This window comes from Passer montanus, unplaced genomic scaffold (assembly GCF_014805655.1).
Source record: "Passer montanus isolate IOZ18808 unplaced genomic scaffold, ASM1480565v1 scaffold50, whole genome shotgun sequence".
NCBI classification, from domain to species: Eukaryota; Metazoa; Chordata; class Aves; order Passeriformes; family Passeridae; genus Passer; species Passer montanus.
The window spans coordinates 6,477,169-6,496,440 of record NW_024369930.1 but is presented as its reverse complement, the minus strand read 5'-3'; the positions used below and the strand labels follow the sequence as shown (position 1 = coordinate 6,496,440).

At 36.9% G+C, this 19,272-nt stretch overlaps 1 protein-coding gene across 3 annotated transcripts in view; it reads right to left on the bottom strand.

Moving 5' to 3' along the window:
• Nucleotides 1-228: 228 nt before the first annotated feature.
• Nucleotides 229-19,272, bottom strand: part of PIK3CG (phosphatidylinositol-4,5-bisphosphate 3-kinase catalytic subunit gamma) — a 33,217-nt gene continuing 14,173 nt past the window's right edge. For all 3 annotated transcript variants that reach the window (XM_039723730.1, XM_039723733.1, XM_039723731.1), the window contains exons 5-11: nt 16,687-16,790; nt 14,493-14,639; nt 13,206-13,296; nt 9,723-9,853; nt 8,973-9,084; nt 6,935-7,092; nt 229-2,227 (exon numbers count right to left, since the gene is read on the bottom strand). In XM_039723730.1, the coding sequence (XP_039579664.1) occupies nt 1,946-2,227; nt 6,935-7,092; nt 8,973-9,084; nt 9,723-9,853; nt 13,206-13,296; nt 14,493-14,639; nt 16,687-16,790 (1,025 nt within the window). In that variant the 3' untranslated portion in view covers nt 229-1,945. The remainder of the gene's footprint in view (nt 2,228-6,934; nt 7,093-8,972; nt 9,085-9,722; nt 9,854-13,205; nt 13,297-14,492; nt 14,640-16,686; nt 16,791-19,272) is intronic.

The window sequence follows — 19,272 nt, the reverse complement described above, 5'->3', positions numbered from 1 at the left end:
ATTCGATTCACATTTTACAATTATAATAATTGCAATTCTAATACTATAGACAATTACATTTCAATATATCTGACATCATACAGAGTTATTAATATGGAACTAAAACAATTCCTTGGAGTGGGACTTTGAATATGATTTCTTACTGAGATTAGGTATTCTTTAAGAAACTGGGTAAAAATATTTACATGTATTTTGGGCTAAGCTGCTTATTCATGAATAATAATCAAATTAATAGAACATATCAATTTATTTCAGATCTATAAAATATAAATCTAAAAATATCATTTTACAGACAATATTCTCCATTTAGTTTATATTTTAGTATGATCTAAAGCCTATCTTGCACAGAATTATAATGTAACAGAATAACAAAATAGTCTACATTTTAACCTTAGAGATTTCCTTAACTGGAGTTTACCATTTACATCAAAAATACTTGTGCACAGTAAACAATTAAACATCTACATTTCAAGAATAGATTGGCTACATCTCATAACTGAGACACCAATTACAGTACATTTATTAAAAATCCTTCAAGAATGCACTCAGTAGTAACAGTAGTTAAAATCATAACAGTTCTGTGAAATGATCAAAGCAAATGATATCAGAATTTTAAAATTCAGTTAATCATTTATATGTAATGCAAAGCCCATGTAACACTACAATGAAGGAAGAAATTACATGGGCACAAGTGCAAAAAAGCAATATTATAAGCCATCTTCTCTCTTTGGTAAAAAATCAATTAACAAGAAATACACCATAATAATTCAAGTCAAAGATTAATTCAGGCTACATGTATTTTTCCTTTCCTACCATAGGCGGACTTGATTTGCAGGCAATCTACAGTAGAGAGTTAAAATTCTACTTAACACTGCCCATTTTTTCCTCTTTTAAGTTTAAATATTGAAATTAAAGACAAGGGGTTTTTTGTTGGGTTTTTTTTTCATAAATAGCTTTTCAGTAGTATTGTTTCTTCAGGAATTTAAAAATAAATAGCAAAATATACACAACTTCAAAGATTACATTTAATTCCTTCTAGGTATATCCTGAAAATATATCACCAAGGAATAAATAACTTTGGGTTTCTCAGATATTTGGTAAAATGTCAATTACTCTTAGATAAGGAGTTTTCTCTGAGGGATAAGGAAGTACCATTGCTTTTTCTACAAAGCTTTTCCTATACAGGTGGAATTTTAATAACTTTACACTAAGAATATAATCTGTAATATAATATAGATGTTACCCACTAAAAAGTGCAGTAAAAAATCTTTCAAAATTCAATGTTCAGAATTCATGTTCAAGTCTGAGGAACTTGCCAGTAACTATAAAGTTCTCCTGGCAGCCAGGATTGGTTTTCTGTGTCAGGAGGTGACAGTAACAGTAAGGCAATTCCTCCAATGGCAGAGCCAAAGCTCCTTTCTACTGACAACATATTAAAAATCCAGAAAAGACAAAATGTTGAGGAAGGGACAAAAGAGAAGGATGCAGAGGAAGAACACTCATGTCCAAACCATCCTGAGACACATATGGGTTGTCTACAGAGACTTCACTATAACCATAGATTTTATATAAATTCTTCTGGTTTTGAAGGGCTTGACCCTCACAAACAATTAAGGTCATAGGGGGTTTGTAGGTTATCTTACTCAACCTTCTCCTTATATTTATCTGAAATTATTGCAAAACAAAGAAAAAAAATCCAAGCCAAAACAGCAAAGGAACTAAAAGAATCCAGCAACTTGAAGTGTCATTAGAAATAGAAAAAAACAATCTTATCTGCAGGAAGATCTTCTGGAGGGGCATAAATAAGTCCTTGCCTTTTTACAAGATCTATTTAAGCTGCCAGAAGAGTAAAGGCAATTTTGACTGCTCATTTATTCATAATTCAGAAATAACATGTAGGTTCACTAACCTCCTATTCACACCCACAGTTAATTTACATAAAATATTAAGCAGAATGCTTTTCTACTCCTTGTTTGATTCCAAGCACAAGATGCAAAAACCAGTTAAACTGCACCGTCCAGCCCTTATCCCTGCAAACCTCTATCTGATCAAGAAAATGCTTTTTGGCATCTTCTTCACTTTTCCCGACTGTCAGTGCATCTCTGATATATTCAATATCTTCTTTGCTGGTTAATTGAGGCATTCCAGTCATCAGCATCATGGAGAACAGGATGATCAGCAGGTTTGTGTGGTGTCGGAGAGCTAAATAAGCCTTCACACATACATCCTGTGAGAGAGAAGAGTTCTTTGTTAATTGAGATTAATTGAGAGGGATGGTGTAGGAATTTCACAGGACTCTCATTAACCAGTGCCATTCAATCACTCGAGTGTCAGTGACAGGAGACCCAAGAGAGCCGTTGAGCTGGGTCAAAACATGACACAAACCCCTGCACCTGCTGCTCAGTGTAACTTCATTCACCACAGCTTGGGCCAACAAGAACTCTTTGGGTGTACAACAGCTCTTAATACTGCATTAATTACTAAAGCATAAAACCTCAGCCTAACCAGAATTTCAAAAGAATTTTGCTACCATATAACCCCTTTCTGTGGCTGTTAAAAAGACAGCAATAATTCACTGTCTTCCTTTCCTGTAGGGATGTTCCTATTTAAAGACTGTGGCTGGCGAGTGATACTGAACAAAGCAGCACCTCCAGGGGATTGCTCTTAATTTTCTATAGATGTCTATTAACTGTGCAGTGGTGACGGATTATTTAACAGGGAAGATTTCCAGCCTTGGTGTTTTAAGGAATTTTGCTAGCTGACAGCCCTAGTCTTCAGGCACTCTGCCTTGCTGGAGGATTTCTATCACTATGCACTGTCATTCTGGATTCCATAGGCGTTTTTCACAGCCTTTTCGTTTCCATGTATAAATAATCTGTGCTTAACAACAGAACTTTTAGAAGAATGACATTTCTGCAGCTTGGAAAAACATGCAATGCTTTAGAAATAATTATTTCCTGCTAAGCAACTAATATATAAACTGAAATTATTACTTCTTATATTAAATTTATAACTCATTTACTAGCAGAAATAAGAACAATGCAACAAAGACATCAATCATCAATCAACTAGAAATTAGGTCTGCAATGCAGTAATGTAAAAATATGAAAAATATTTCCAAGAAGGTTGTTATTATTTAAACCACAGCTGAAGCAATGCTAATTTTAACTCAATTATTCAATTTAACCTTTCAACAGCTGTATATTAAGCTTTTGAATAATACTTGGGAAATCCAAGTATTTTAATGTAAACTTCCAACAAATCCCAACAGCCCTCTAGAACACAGGGCATTTTTTACAAGGTACATATTTTTTTCTTCTCTGAAACAGGAAGAAGTGCACAAATAATCTTAACATCTATCACTGTTTACATCAGCAACACCAGGACACCCAACTAGACAGGTTAGGAAAATACTAAGGAAGGAAGACGATACATTGAAGATCTGCCTGTACAATTTCTTTTTTTAGTATTGCCTGGGAGCTTAAATCTTTATTCACAAATAAATTCTGTTCTGAAATATCATCCTTATGAACATCAGTGTCAGTTTAGTTCTAGCACAGCAAAAGATTAAATGCAATGGCCAAAGCACAGCTTACAACAGAAAACACCATCACCTTATCACAGGGAATATTTTCTTTCCATTATAGCAGGAGAAAAAATAAAAAAAGGAAATTTTACTTATGTATTATCAACTTCAAACAGAGAAATCTTGTCACAAGAGTTAGTCTGTGTTTTGTTACTCTTGAAAGAGATTAAAGGTCTTTATAGTTATATCAAAGAAGGTTTTACATTTCTGTATGGATGATGTATCTCACTGCTTTGGGTGTCTGAGACAGAAAAACAATTATGCAGTCAAGAAAAACCTGGTATCACTGCATCTCAAAGGCAGTCCTTCCAGGAATTCAAAATACTTAAAAAATCTGCATCTGCCTGTTACAGTTATTTATTCAGACAGGAACTGGATGTGGTTTTGCATTAGTATCTTCCAAGAAAAGGAATTTTTTACACTTCTGAGAGAGGCGGCGAGAACCAAAAATAGCCCAGACAATAGGTATGTGTCAAGGGCATGTACATGTTTACCCTGGGATTAAGAAGAAAGCTGCTAACTCATCTAAAGCCATAGGCAAAATGAGGAGCTGAGGAGAAACCAAAATCCCCTTGCCCAACAGGATAAAAAAGAATAAACATTTTGAAAGCCTGAAACTGTCCTAATTACTATTAGTATCCTAAAATCCAGGTATTTTTATAATATAAAGTGTTCAAGTTTTGTTACATAGGCCATCCCTTTCCTTACAGTATACTCCAAATAACTATTTCTCAGTGATGAATTGGGTACCCTTCTACTTTTTGTCACTTTTGACAATCAAATACATGAGATTTTGTAATTAAATAAATTCACTCTTCTGCAGTGAACTTTAGTCAAAGTTATTTGTTCTTTTAACCTTCTCCATCATCTGCAATATGAGCTCTAGCTAACAATCTGTATGGACTACATCCAGTGAATAACAAAGAAATAAAATTTTAAATTTTTTAAAAGTAGATTATTAAATTAATAAAAACACCAAAGACAGTAAAAAACAAAGGAGTCTTCTGAAGTACAAACTGTTTTAATATAGGGAAGTACAAAATAATGAGAGGTGTTCTTAAAAATTAATGAAGGATAAATGCTGAGACTTTACCATTAATACATGAATGAGTCAGCAGGCAGACTGAATGAATCCCTCAATATTAGGAAATATCATGAAACAAGTCAACTGAAAAGTGGAACTACAATTTTGGAATTTTTTTTTAATGTAATTAAACCAGACATTTTTTATAGCAAAATATGTGATAAAAATCTTGCTCTGTGTTACTCTTTTATTTGTATAGAAGTATTTTATTATTTACTGGTCTTTGAGACAGAAAACACTTTTAATGTACTACTTCAATAGCTGTATATAAACAGTAGCTATTGCAGCAGAACTATACATGAACTTACATTTTTTGGTCAGATTATTGTTGTCTGTGCCTAAACCATGTCACTTAAAATGCCCAGGTCTCATATCACCATCACAGTTCACAACAGTAAAAGCACATTAATCACCTTTTATCTGGCTAAGGACACTAATGGAAATGACATCGGTGCTATCACAGCATTCCTAAACTGTGCATTAGTGGGATGGTAGCAGTTCTTAGAAATTAGTACCAGAAGAACAAAAAGTTTATTTAGTCAAACCCAGGACTCCATGATGGAGGCATGATGTTTTGAAGAGAGGCTATGACCAAACTTATTTCCAATTGGTTTTGGTATTTGGGCTGCTGAAGTAAAGGTCAGATCCTCTCTAGAGAGCTGGATGATCCATATATATGAAAACAATTTTATCTCATTGCAGACCTCACCTTTCAATTCTCCATTAGCACACTTTCATACTTCTAACTATTTTCTGCTTCCAGAACAGAGGTCTTCTTTGAAATGACATACCTGAGACTGGTGTTACTCACACCTGCACATGACCTACAGCTGCAGCAACAGCATCATTGCTCTACACAGCACAGCTCCAGGCTTCCCTGAGAGCATGGGCTCAGCATTCCCATCCCACAATAGTTCCCTTCCCACAATAGTTCCAACCCATGGCAAACCCCCCCCAACATCTTTTGATCTACAAGTCCCCTTCAAAACACTTCCACTGTGATAAAGGCAGTGGAAAAAATGAAGATTCAAAGATTGTGCCTGGTTCTTTAATTATTTTTGGAAATTTGGGCAGTGACTTCAACCAAAGATCTTTGGTTCTTCTCCACATGGGTCCTCTCCACACATGGCCTCTCCCTTTTGATTGTCTCTGGTGCACAATGAGATTTGTCCTAATATAAGTATATCATAAAGTGGGAATTGCAAGAGGATGCAAATGGATCCCCATCCCTGGCAGGGAAGCCTGCCAGATGTGACCAGCTCCAAGATGGGGAACACTCACTTTTGGATGAGTGAGTAAAAGCACTGAGATGCAGCCACACATGGAGACAAAATTCTGAAGTAACTGCATATGTGTTCAAAGGAACATAGTCATCATCCACCAGGAAGAACCTTAGGTACTTAGAAAACCAGACTCCATACTGGGACTATTTCACCCACAAGGAATCCAGAACATGAAATTCAGGCTTTGACTTTGACTCACTCTACAGAAGAATTTTTCTTTTGATATTATAAGGAATCTTCTTCCTAAATCAGAAACCTTACTCAAAGTCTAGAAAGACCTCAGACATACATGTACTTTTGACCAACCATCCTCCCATTCATTTCATTAAACATAGAAACTGCATACTAAACTCCCTCTTTGACCAGGTTCTAAACTAGCTCAAATAATCACCCTTGGTTTGAAAGCACTCAGTTTCAAACAGAAGCAACAGAACAGATTTTAAATGCCATTTCTTTCAGAGCTGAATCTATCCATCCACTTCACAAACCACCACTTGAGATAGCTTAGGGTCACTACAGATTTTTAGTCGGACGCAGCAGTCCAAGCCCCAGAACTCAAGGGCAGAATCAGGAGGGAATAACACTGGCCAAGCCAGCTGATGAATGCCTCACATCTGCTCATACTCCACAGAGGTTCTGCTTAGACCCATGAGTTTCTTCTAATTGCACAAACACTGAAGCCCTTCACAAAGTATTTTCAATCAAGACAAGAAACAAAGAAAGAATTGCTTATCTGGTCTGCTCCTAATGAGCTTTTCAATGTGCTTTTGTGAATGTTTGAATTCTAGTTCCCATAACTGTACAGATAATTTTTCTCTTAGCTGGGTCTAAAATATCCTGGAATCATATTATGATTCAGTACATTTTATTAAGATAATACCCAGGAGCCTCGATCTTTGAAAATCAAGGCACTAATGTTTGTTTTAGAGGGTAAAAAAAACATTGCTTAATGGATTTGCAGCTAGATTCCCATTCTTTTACCTGAAATTTGTGGAAATGGAGACTTGTCTTCTTTCCGGAAGTTCCCATAACATACAGAAAATCTGGAGTCAGCACAAAAGGAACTCTCTCCTTATTAATTCCAAGGAAGCTTTTATAATTCCCAAGAATATGGCCAAAATCAATATGGAAAAGGTTACCTTCATAAAGAGAAGAAGAAGCAACATTCAGACAAATACAATACACTACTAATAACACTTGCGTGTATTCACAGGAGTTACAACCCCTTTTTTTTTGTACATATGATCACTCTTAAATTCAGCAGAAAATACTATTTTCTTTCTTTTTGGGGGAAATAAATAATTCTGTCCTCTTAACAAAATTACTTTTTGTTTATCTTTGGCAGTTGTTAAAAGTCTGTCAGAACTGCTGTACTATCTAAACATACACTTACAGCTTTTCAAAAATCAACCAAGGAAAGCTTGTGTCTCATACCTGTAACAATCACAGCATCACTACAAGGAAAAGGCTTGAGGGGAATGTTTCAAATACCCATGGGATTCTGGCACTACCCATCTCCTTGGCAAATGTCATTGACTAGAACATGCTTTCTCCTCACAGACCTTCGCTAGTGATTTCTAAACCACTCTGTGTGTTCAAAGTCTGCCTTGTCATCCTTTGGATAGCTTTGAGAGAGCAGCAGGGCATCAGTTCCCACAAAAGCGATGAAAACCTCTCCTTTTAAGGGTCACTACACCTACAGGACTGGAGTGTGCTGTTACTCTCCACTTTATTACTTTCACTGGCACTCGGGAAATGGATACAAGAGTATGGTTACTTAAAAACACAGATTTGTAGTAGTGGCATTTTATAAAAAAAGATAAAACATCGAATTATGTAAGATGATACTTCACAGTGATCTGTAGGTGGAATATCCTTAAACATTCCAAATTCAGCTTTCAAGTCCCCCTGGCCTACCAAATCTGAATCTCTGCAGACCTCTCAGACTGAGATCCTTCTGCTCCTGAGGCTCAAGACAGATCCTGTTAAAGACTCTGAGGCAAACCTGCTCATGATTACAACAGAACAACACTTCTTTCTCAGTTTTCCTGTCTGTTGACCTGTGCCTCATGTTCCACCAGTGGGAACAACACCACATTATATTATATATAATGTGGACATTAAAGCATTTCTTAGTCATTTTTTCCTTAAGAGCTTCTGCTGAACTTTTTTTACTATAGTCTTCAATTAGCTAATTTCTGCCTTCAGGGTACTTCTTCTCTCCAGCCTTCAACTGACAAAACTTCAATATAATCAATAATAAATATCTAGCCTTCTAACTATTTTCCATCTGGTAAGAACCAGAGACTAATTATGAAGTGAGAGAGATCATGAAACTAAAAGTGAATTCCATAGACTAAATAAAACTACTCCATATGTACTAATTGTTCAGGGGTTCTTTCCATAGGTAAGTAAAATTAAGGATGAAACAATGTGCAGCTGCGGAAGTAACTCCCAAAATTTATAGTACAAAAAACCTGTGAGTTTCTTCAGAAGGATATAACCATCCCACAAATTTTAGTAGGTAAACAAATACACTCCATGTACACTTATTTCCTAAAATATTTTACAACAGTACACAAAGCAATTACATTCCTCAGGAGTGAAAACAGTCCAGCAACATCTGGATTCTGACAGAATTCAGTTCCACTGAACACTGTGAGAACCACAGCCACATATCAGATAGATGAACAGCTGCCTGCTTTATAAAATTCTTTGGTGTTCAGACCTTAGATGTAGACAGTAAAAAAAAATTTAGTTTACATTTCTAATGACTCAGTTTTTGCTCCTTGGAAAATAATGGCATAATTAATGATACTTATCTCCAGCCTGTATGAAGGCAAACTGGGGTGAAAATAATTTCAGTGTTACAGAAGACTTGACCTTGTAAGCATCACTGACAGAACTGGTTTGTGTCTCTTCATGCATTGTTAAATGCATTATTTATTAAAATGAAACATAAATCTAGTGAAGTATAGACAGTCTGCACATCTATGAAATTCTCAGAAAAACAACCCACCTGTTTCTGTAATCATGATGTTGTCATTGTGCCTGTCTCCTATTCCAAGTACAAAGGTTGCCACACAGTATCCAGCACAAGAGTAAACAAATCTTTCCACAGCTGCCTGAAACTAAAAATAAATCTTAGAGATGTTAAATGCTTCAATGCTAGGCACTAAATACAATCATTCTCAAAGTTATGTACCCTTCTGTTGAAATGTATCTATCAACAGTTAGGCAAATGTCCTTTTGTGCGCTGGGGGTGTTTTCTCCCAGATTTGCCCTAATCCAGGACAGCAAACTATCTTATAAAATACACCACTGCACAGCAGAGATGAAGATCACAGCCCTGCACTGCACCCCCTGTGCTGGCTCTATCCCTCAGCACAGAAAAGCAGCACACAGCAGCTCACACATTCTGAGGAAGAAAACGTGGCAGAAAGCTGTAGTAGGTCAGTGGATGTACACAAGGAAAGGAGTTGTGAACACCCAAACCTGCACCTGAACCCTCTAAAACCACATTGCCTTTCAGTGTTCTTAGATATCCTCTCAACCTGCTCCTCATGTATCACTTCTAACTTCCACTGATAAAGGAGCTTGGCTGCCAGCTGGATGCTAAAGGCTCATCACACACACCTGCAGCTGAGTGCAGGGAAAATGAATGGCTTTTTCAAACTCCCACAAGTAACAAACACAAACATACCAGCTCAATGCTCCTAAATTAGTAGGGTGCAATTAAAAATCCTTCCTAAAAATTCAAAGAACTTACCTTCTCTTCAATCATGCATCTTTCCTTGAGCCACTGGTTTAGTATTTCATCCTTAAATGCACCAGTGTTCCCAACTGTACTCTGTTGAATTTTGGCAATTGTTGTAGCATCTTTCACAATTTCGATCATTCCTTAAGAAAATAAGAAAAAGGTTAGAAGACGTTATTAATTTTTTTATCAAAGCATATTAGAAAATTTCAAAATTAAATTTTAAACTGTGTTTAAAAACCCACTGCAGAACTTCATAGGTTGTGAGCAGAAATTTATTTGACAAGGAGCAATGGCTCCTGTTCATTTCCACCTGAAATCAGCCAGAGTTCATAAGGAGCCTGGCATCAAAACTCCTCCTCTTTTAAAATTAATGTATCACATGATGAGTGGGGACTCGTCACTGCATAAGGTTTTTCCGAAGAATAGGAAATATTCCTGTCCTGATCCCAACTCACAGTTTCCCCAGCTTCTCTCCAACTTCACAAATACAAGGAGCTGAAGAAAAGCTTTCGTTTTGCTGCAGTCTAGGGGTGCAAGTATTGCCAGGGCTGTGACAGAGGAATAGAGCTGTACCTCCTGCAGTAAATCAAATTAAGCTTAAGTGTGCATCTACACAGAAAGCTCAGACACACCAGTGCACAGCGAGGTACAGCAGTGGGATTGCTGGTGGAAGCTCTGGTTGTCAGGGCCATGGGGTCTGCCCCTAAACTGAACAAACCCTTGCCAAGGCACACTGGCACCTCACAGCAATGTGGTGCAGAAACAGGGCCTTGTCCTGTTCGTGCCAGCATGGCATGTGACAGAGAGGAAGCCAGAGGGAAACAACCCTGCACTGTAGCCAAGACTAGCAAACGCAGTCCAGCCTGGGCATGCCTATATGGGGGAAAGTCAGATTTTAATTTAATTTATTTGGTAATTGGAAATTTTTTTTTCCCTCTGGTTCAACTTCAACAATGTCTTCTAGCTTCAGCTCCAGTTCAGAGATAAGCAAGCGAACAAAAATACCCATTTCTCTCCAAATCAATTCAAAGCAGCTTCTGAGATGGTTTCAATTTAACTCTGTCTGAACCAGATAAATTTCTTTCTATTCATAATCCCACCCTTTTGCAATTACTGAATTATGTGCAAATTTTCCTGTAACAGAGTAACAACACAGCAATCTCTTCCTGCCTTCTCTGCATGGCTGAATTCATAGCTGAATACCCCCTGGAGATATTTTCTTCTGTCTTTACAGTGGCCTGGATATGTAAGACCATAAAACTACTGCGGAATATGGCCTTCAAAACCCACCACCAAGACCACCAAATTAAAAAGCTTTGTATTTTGATCTCTGCTTGTCAAGCTGTTGTTTTTCTCCCGGGTGTGAGCTCCAGCTCCCATTCCAGCTGCTGAAAAAGCTTTGCTGAATACCCCCTGGAGATATTTTCTTCTGTCTTTACAGTGGCCTGGATATGTAAGACCATAAAACTACTGTGGAATATGACCTCCAAAACCCACCACCAAGACCCCCAAATCAAAAAGTTTTGTATTTTGATCTCTGCTTGTCAAGCTGTTGTTTTTCTCCCAGGTGTGAGCTCCAGCTGCTGAAAAAGCTTCCCCTGCCTGTGCTCACAAATCTCCCTCTACTGGCCAGCAGCTCCTTGATGGCGGGGGAGCAGAGCTGGCTCAGGAGGTGCCAAGGACAGCAGCTCTCAGCTGGGCTGCATTCAGCTGGGAGGGAGTGCAGCAGGAAATGCACCATGCATTGTGTTTCTGGGGCTCTGTGGTGACTCTTCCAAGAGGCAGCTTGAACCTCTTGATTTCAGCAGGGATGCTGCACAGTAAGTAGTGGTAACTGCCTCACAGAGCCAGGACATGTCAAAGGGAGAGAGAGCAGAGTATGACCTTTTACCAGTGACACAGAGAAGAGAAAGTTCATCCCACAGAGGTATGCTTGGAAGCAGAAGTGGAGAGGACAGACGCTTCCAAAATTACAAACTGCACTGGATGCAATGTCTTTAACAGACTGAGAATGCTCTATTCATGGTGGTGGTGCCATCCCCAGATGTAAGACACTTGTTTCCCTGTGCTCAGTGTAGAGTGGGGTACTGTCCTTGTGTCAATACACAGAAACTGCAGTATTAATACTCTTGTTTCCCTGTGCTCAGTGTAGAGTGGGGTACTGTCCTTGTGTCAACACAGAAACTGCCCAAGTTCCATGGAAGTATTAAGAGGGAGGGAAGAAGCAGCCTGGAAGAAGACCACATGTGAATACTGTGAAAGAACATTTGCATGCCACTACTCTTTGGTTCTGCTCCAAACAAGCATAAGCTCTACATCAAAGTGTGCCACATTGGGCATTACTAATTTAGGCTGCAGGTATTCTCAGCAAACCAAGCAGGAGTGTTAATATGATTAACCATGCCCCTGCTGTGGTGCTAAAAAGGTGCTAAATTCTTACATCTCTCCCATGCCCATAGGAAAATCAAATATTATTTCCTTGAGACAGAAGAATGGGGAATCAATTAAGAATTAATGAAAGAATAACAGAAATCTGTAACCCAAGTATGAAAATGCTAGAATCACTGGCAGAATTCCTTCTTCTTCCTTAATTTGTTCAATACATTACATTGTCTTGAGATAATTTTAAACAAAATTAAATCATATCCTAAAAAGCTCTTAAAAAATTAGGTTTAACACCTCTAAAGAAGAGAAACCCCCAGACTTTCCTTATATTTATAGTTAGTTAGCATTTTGATGTACAATTTTCCATTTCCTTCATTATTAAAATTCTATCAATAAATATAATTCAATTTTAAAACATTTATGTTAGGAGAAAAGAAACTTTCTTATGTCACGCTACCAGGTATTTTATCAGTGAGTTTGGGTTTTCTGCATTGTTGAGATATCCTGAAATCAAAAGGATGTTAAAAAATTGTATGTCAATGGATTTTAGAGAGGAAGTACATTACATAAGTATATTAAAGAGTTATAAAGTATCTTAATTTTATTGGGATTTCTTACTTGGTTTCTTTCACCACAAGTTCTGAAAAATTGATCATCTCTGCTGCAGGAATTAATGCCCAGTGAGAAATATTACCTGAGTAACCTGTTAAATAATGTTGTTCCTTCTATGTGGTGTAGGTAGTGTATGAAGCTTTGGGTCAGGAAAAATAGAAATGTTTTGCTCTTTATTTTATTCCTATCAACACATTAAAATACATCTTGAATAAGTCACTCACTTTTACTGATGTTTCATACTAGATATTGTTATTAAAGAGGAGCTTGCAGCAAAAGCCAAGGCATTCCACAGAAATCACAGCCAGTAAACAGCTGTGCTACAGCTCAAGGAAGGGCAGAAAGCACTGCCAAGATGCACCTGAAGGCTGCTCACAGAAAGTGTAATAAAGTGTTATTTACCTCAGGACTACAGCACATCCTAGAATAGTTCACCCAGATCTTCTGTAAATATGGTATTTTGAATTTCTAATCACAGTAAGTGTGATCACATACCTATTTTGTTCCCTGTAGAAATGCAACCATATGGCAACAAACAGAGGTCCAAGGATTCTGCTTCCCAAATGGATTCCATAATTCGAAGAATCTAGTAAAATAAAACAGATATGCTAAGCTATTTCAAATTATTTCAACATTACAGATTACTCATACAAATAACGTTTCTAAGACTTCTAAGATGGGGCTAAACTTATTTTGCTATTTGATCAAGAAATAAATACTGAAAGTGTGCAGCCATTCAAGATAATCAGTTATAAAACCAGGGCTTATATTTCTTTATCTGTTCTACAACCAGGAAATCTTTACTCTTCTATAAAGTATTAATTAATATATTGTATGATTTCTACATCAGGTGAGATTGAACGTGTTAGTAAGCATGCCAAACTTTCCCCATTAATACCTCCAAAAGCCCTAACAAACCAGTTGTCTGAAACTAGAGTGACTAGCAATTGATTTTTCATTTTTTAACTTTACCCATTGCATTAATAAATGATAAAAACACTTCATCAGAGAATCAGACCATCTTGCACTAAGTAAGATTCTGTCTCTAGAACACCAAAATGTGAAATATGTATGGCATATAGCAGGAAAACACAGTATGCACTGTGTCTGGTTGGGATGAAGCTCCTTTTCTTCAGAGCAGCTTGTACTGTGCTGTGGTTTAGGGCTGACCAAAGCAGGGCTGGGAACACGCTGCTGTCCCAGTGTCCCAGCTGAACAGTGTCTGCTGAGTGCCAAGGCTGCCAGTTTCTCACCCACCTCACTGTGGCTAGACTGGGGTGCACAAGAGATTGGGAGGGGACACAACCAGGCAGATGATCTGAACCAGCCCAAGAAATACTCCATGGTGAACAATGTCATGCTCAGCAATCAAACAGGGAGCAAAGGGTTATGGAGGTTAACCATCTTCTGTGCAGGGGCTGGTTGAGAAATGGTCCACATATGGGATATGGAGTGACTGCCTTAGCACCACTTGTTTTGTTTTCTTCCTTGGTTCTTCCACTTCTTTGCTTATTAAACCTTTAGCTCAACTCACAAGTTTTCTTGCTCTTACTCTTCCTCTTTTTCCATCCCACCAGAGTTAATCCATAACACAGTATGACAAAGATGATCCAGTGTTGATGTCAGCCTTGCCATAGAGAGTTTTAAATACAAGACAACCTTGCATTTCATATGGACAGTGAAGACAAGGTATAAACACTTTGGAAAAGCAAAATGATTTAAAAATATTTTAAAATATTTTAAAATATTAATGTTATTCTTTACAAGGTTCAGCTTTCATACCTGTAAAATTAGCATGTCCTGACGGAGGTCATCTCCATGTTTGAAGATGATGCCTATGGTTTCATTTGACAGAGCTGTTGGATCTGCACATTTAAATTCAAGCCAGAGGGGCTTCTTCTTGGATGCCATTACTTTACATTTTTCTATCTGTGAAAGACATGTTTACTGTTTCCTGATGCCAACATCAACCCAAGAAACCTTTTTAACAGAATAGTTTACCAGCTTCCACTCAGCTATACCACAAGCAACACACTGAAAGCACATATAAAGGACAGAGTTCACTTGCCACACAAAGCCTCCCTGAACCTGCACCACTTATAACTACTGTCCATGATAAAGGCAGAAGTGTATCTTGACTCTCCAAAACTGGATTTAGCTTGCTTCAGACAAATTTGACACAGGTATAGAGATTCTGACAAAACTGGAAAATAGGGACTTTCACAACAGCACTTTGACAGATGCATTGCAAAAACAGAACATAATCATTGTCCAATGCAATTTACCATATCATTCACCCTTCTGACTTCTAGCAACTACATTCCAGATTGCTTGATTTGATTCCCTTAATAAATTGTTCAAATTAATGGGGGAAATGGCATTTTTGAAACTAATTTAATGTAATCATTCATAATATAATAGATTCCCGATTTAGTTTTATTACATTTTCAATACTGATAAATTCAGAACTGAAACTGCAGTATTTCAAATGTTTTTTTCAGTTATTATGGCTAAGACAACTGTAGTATGTTTTACTTTCTGTTCTGGAATTCCTGATTCATTGTTGAACATTATTATGTACAATAAAGCCATCTAAAATTAAAAGAAAAAGCAGCAAGTGCATATCAGTGTTTCAGAGCATATAGAATTCATGATATAGGAGTATTTTGGTATATTCATGTTTCATCTACTGAAATTCTGAGCCTGCAGTTTAAAACAAAATAGTTTTTACCATCCTTATTTTCAAAAATTAAAGAACTTTTAAAATCTTTGAACTTATTAGAAACTCAGATTTTGCTTCTAATATTTGGTTTAGATTTCAAAAAAATTAGGTTTTGAAGATTATGATCAAACACTACTTGTTAGAATGGACATTAAATGAAAGCTTAGTTTGTTTTACCAAACGTTTTTATTCAAACGGTTTGGAAAAAGAAAAGCTAACCCATCGATTTTTGGACATTCGTAAATCTACTGTTTCATTCATCTAGGAAGGTCCTGATAGGACTGAATATTTCCTAAGTGAAGGAAAACTAGAAAATCCAGAGATATCTTGTTTATTTTTAAACCTACTTTCTGTCAAGCTGTTGATGATTTCTGTACCAAAAAAACCCCAAAAAATAAAGGAAGAGAATATACAAAATACTAACAAGAAAATAGCATTTAAGAAATCACAAATTACTTCTGAATAAGAAATGTCTGAATTGGCTTCTGAGCTGAAAATCTGATGGTTTGTCTGTCCTTAGCTAGGAGAAAATTAAGAGGTTCTTTCCTTGTAGGGTCCTTGCTGCACATGAAGTGAGTCCAAGTATCTTGACTGTGCTTCTTTACCCAGACCTCACATTGCATTTTAGATGCATGATCCAGTTTCCTCTCACTACACATCTGCTGATCTATGAATCTTTTTTTAACTCTGAGTCAACATACACAATTGCAATCTCACCACAAAACTGAAGGCAGCAATACAGAAAAACCCAAGTGTTTCTTAATGTATTTCTAAAAAAATCATAATGTACTTTCTAACAAAACCAACACAGAGATACTGAAAAATCAGAAATAGCTGAGGTAGATGTTTTTGCCAGTATGATGAAGGTCTGGGCCCAAACTTTAGTGACAGATCTGAATCAGGGTAAAACAGAAAAAGTAACTGGAAGAATGGAAACTGAATATCCCACAGCCCCTGAATCAGATAAAAGTTTTATACAGTTATTTATGGAAAAAAGTATAGTTGTCATTTAATGATTAGAATTTCATGGATTGTTGTAATTTTTTTAGCACATGGTGGCATGTTATTACATTCAGAAAAATAATATTAACTCTGGGAACCAAAACCTATGGAGTCTATGCAATGTCTATGGAGTCACTGTATTCACACAGAAATATGACCTTTTGACATATTAACAAACTTTTTACTAAGTGACACATACTTGCAAATAAATTATTTTATAAAATTATTTGTAGAAAGTCAGAATATACTCACCACCAGTGCTCCTGCTCTTAGCCCAGGATCATATGGAACTCTAAAACTTTCTGGAAGTTTGCTGCCCTGTAATTTTTCAAGCTTTTGTCTCAGCTGTGCAATAACTGCAATTACAAGAAAGAAAACACAATAAAATTAAACAGGTCACAAAGGCAAAAAGGTTATAGGTAATCAAACTTGTTGAGTATTATACTTTGGCTAAAAAGCTCCGTTTAGCTGCCATTTTAAATTGCTTTCCTCCCAGATCTCCTGATTCAAGGAATGGAAGTAAACTCTTTAACTTGCACTATCAATGGCCAGGGTTCTTTCAGATACCTAAATATAAAGTCTTCAAACACCTCAGAAGTTATGTGCCTTCTCTGCAGTATTAGAAATACTGCACAGTAAGAGTCTACATTCAAATGTCAGCTTTTGTTTAAAAACCAAAACACACCAAAAAGTATTTTCCCTCATAACTGACAAGAAATGCAGACAGACTTGTGGCTTTTGATTTCCTGGAATCAATTACTCTCTAACCATAAGGAGACAAACTACAGAGACACTGAATTTCCTATCCTCCTAAAACTGGTTTCACAGTACAGCCTTCTAAATCTCACATTCCTGTAAGAAAAAATATTTGCTATATATTTATATGAATAAGAATTTTAATGTTCATACCTGAACACAATTTTTAAACAATAAAACCTCAAGTTCCTGAATCCTCAACTCAGAATAGTACAGATTATACAATGCATGATGTATTTTTTCACCTCAGCTAGTGAATGTCAGCAGCATAAGCAATACAGTGCTGATTACCCTGCATTAGGGCAAAGACCTGAACACTGTCCTAAAAGAAACTGTAGCTACACAGTCGAGGATGTTTATACATATAAAGTAATTTTGGAGATAAAAATTAAAGAGCGAAAAAAATCATACTGATAAAGCTAAACATGGACCTGGATACTTAAAACAGAATCATGGATTAGTTTGGGTTGGACAGGACCTTTAAAAGCTATCTTGTCCAATCCCCCTGCAATGAGCAGGGACATCTTCAACTCAACTTGCTCAGAGCCCCATCCAACCTGACCTTGAATATTTCCAGGCATGGGGCATTTCTACTACCCTACACAACCTGTTCCAGTGTGCCAACACCCTCATAATTAAAAACAAAAACAAAAACAAAACAAAAAAACAACAAAACCCAAACCAAAAAACCTTCCTTATGTGTAGTCAGAATCTGTCCTTTAGTTTAAAACCAATAACCCTTGTCCTATCACTACAGGCCCTACTAAAAAGTTTGTGTCCCACCTTTTTTACCTTTTTTACAAACTCCCTGTAAGCACTGGAAGGCTGATGTCAGCTCTTGTGAGCCTTCTCCAGGCTGAACAATCCCAACACTCTCAGCCTTTCCTAACAGGAGAGGTGCTCCAGCCCTGTCATCGTTTTTGTGACTCTCCTCTGGAGTCATTCCAGCAGATCCATGTCTTTCCTGTCCTGAGTGGCCCAGAGCTGGATGCAGTATTCCACATGGAGTGTTACAGGGGCCATGCAGAGTGGCAGAACCACCTCCCTTGACCTGCTGCCTATGCTATTTTTGATGCAGCCCAGGACACAAGACTTTTTGGGCTCTTAGTGCACATTAGACAAAAATCAGGACAGTTCAAACGCTGCTATCAAATTAAGAAAGTCAAGCCAAAAGAATTGGCTGAAAACTCACAGAACATAAATGTTATACCTGTCCTAGAGGGTTTTAGAAAAGAACTACTAGCAGTGCCTGCTAACTAACACAGGATCTCTACTGGTAAAAATAAATCTGGCAGCGATATACAGGAGCTAACAAATGGATTTTAAAATTAGACACTTAAAAAAAAACAACTCAAGAATCCCAAACCCAAACAAATAATAAAACAAAAACAAACCAATCAAACAAACAAACAAAAAAACCCTAACAACTCCACCCTGCCCCCTCAAAAGCACCTAAGTTTAGTAACTTGGATAATGAAACAGCTTTCTATAATGTAACTATAGATTTCCTAGACAACTATCTAGAAAGTTACTGTTTATAGTTTATTGTTACAGTTTACTCTTAGCTCAGTAAGTCACCTCATTGTAATGTAATGTAATGTAATGTAATTTGAAAACTGTAAGCAAACCAACTGAAGCTACAAAAGATTAGGAATAGCTGGTTTTAAGACACAAGTAAAGGCACTTGCTAAAACCACTTTCAAGTTGATCTGGCTTAAGAACAAGGTACCATGCATTTTAAACGATGAAACAGCTGCATAGACACATTCTTGGGAAACAAATCATCTAGCTCAGAGGGTGATGAAAGCAGATAATCCCATGCAAGATGTAATATTATCATCTTATGAATTTATTTATTTATTATTACTTGCTATCTTGAAATATAAGCAAAGAGATTACAGTGAAAAGTGAAAGAAACAGTTTGACAACATGCTTGCTACTGGAACAGTATGGACCGAGCAGGAAGGAATTTGTTCTTTACAGAAAATCCACAAACACTGGAGAAATATATATACAAGAATAAGATGAGACTGCATGACAGAATGAAATTAAACAGGATAAAGCATTCAAACTGAAAATATG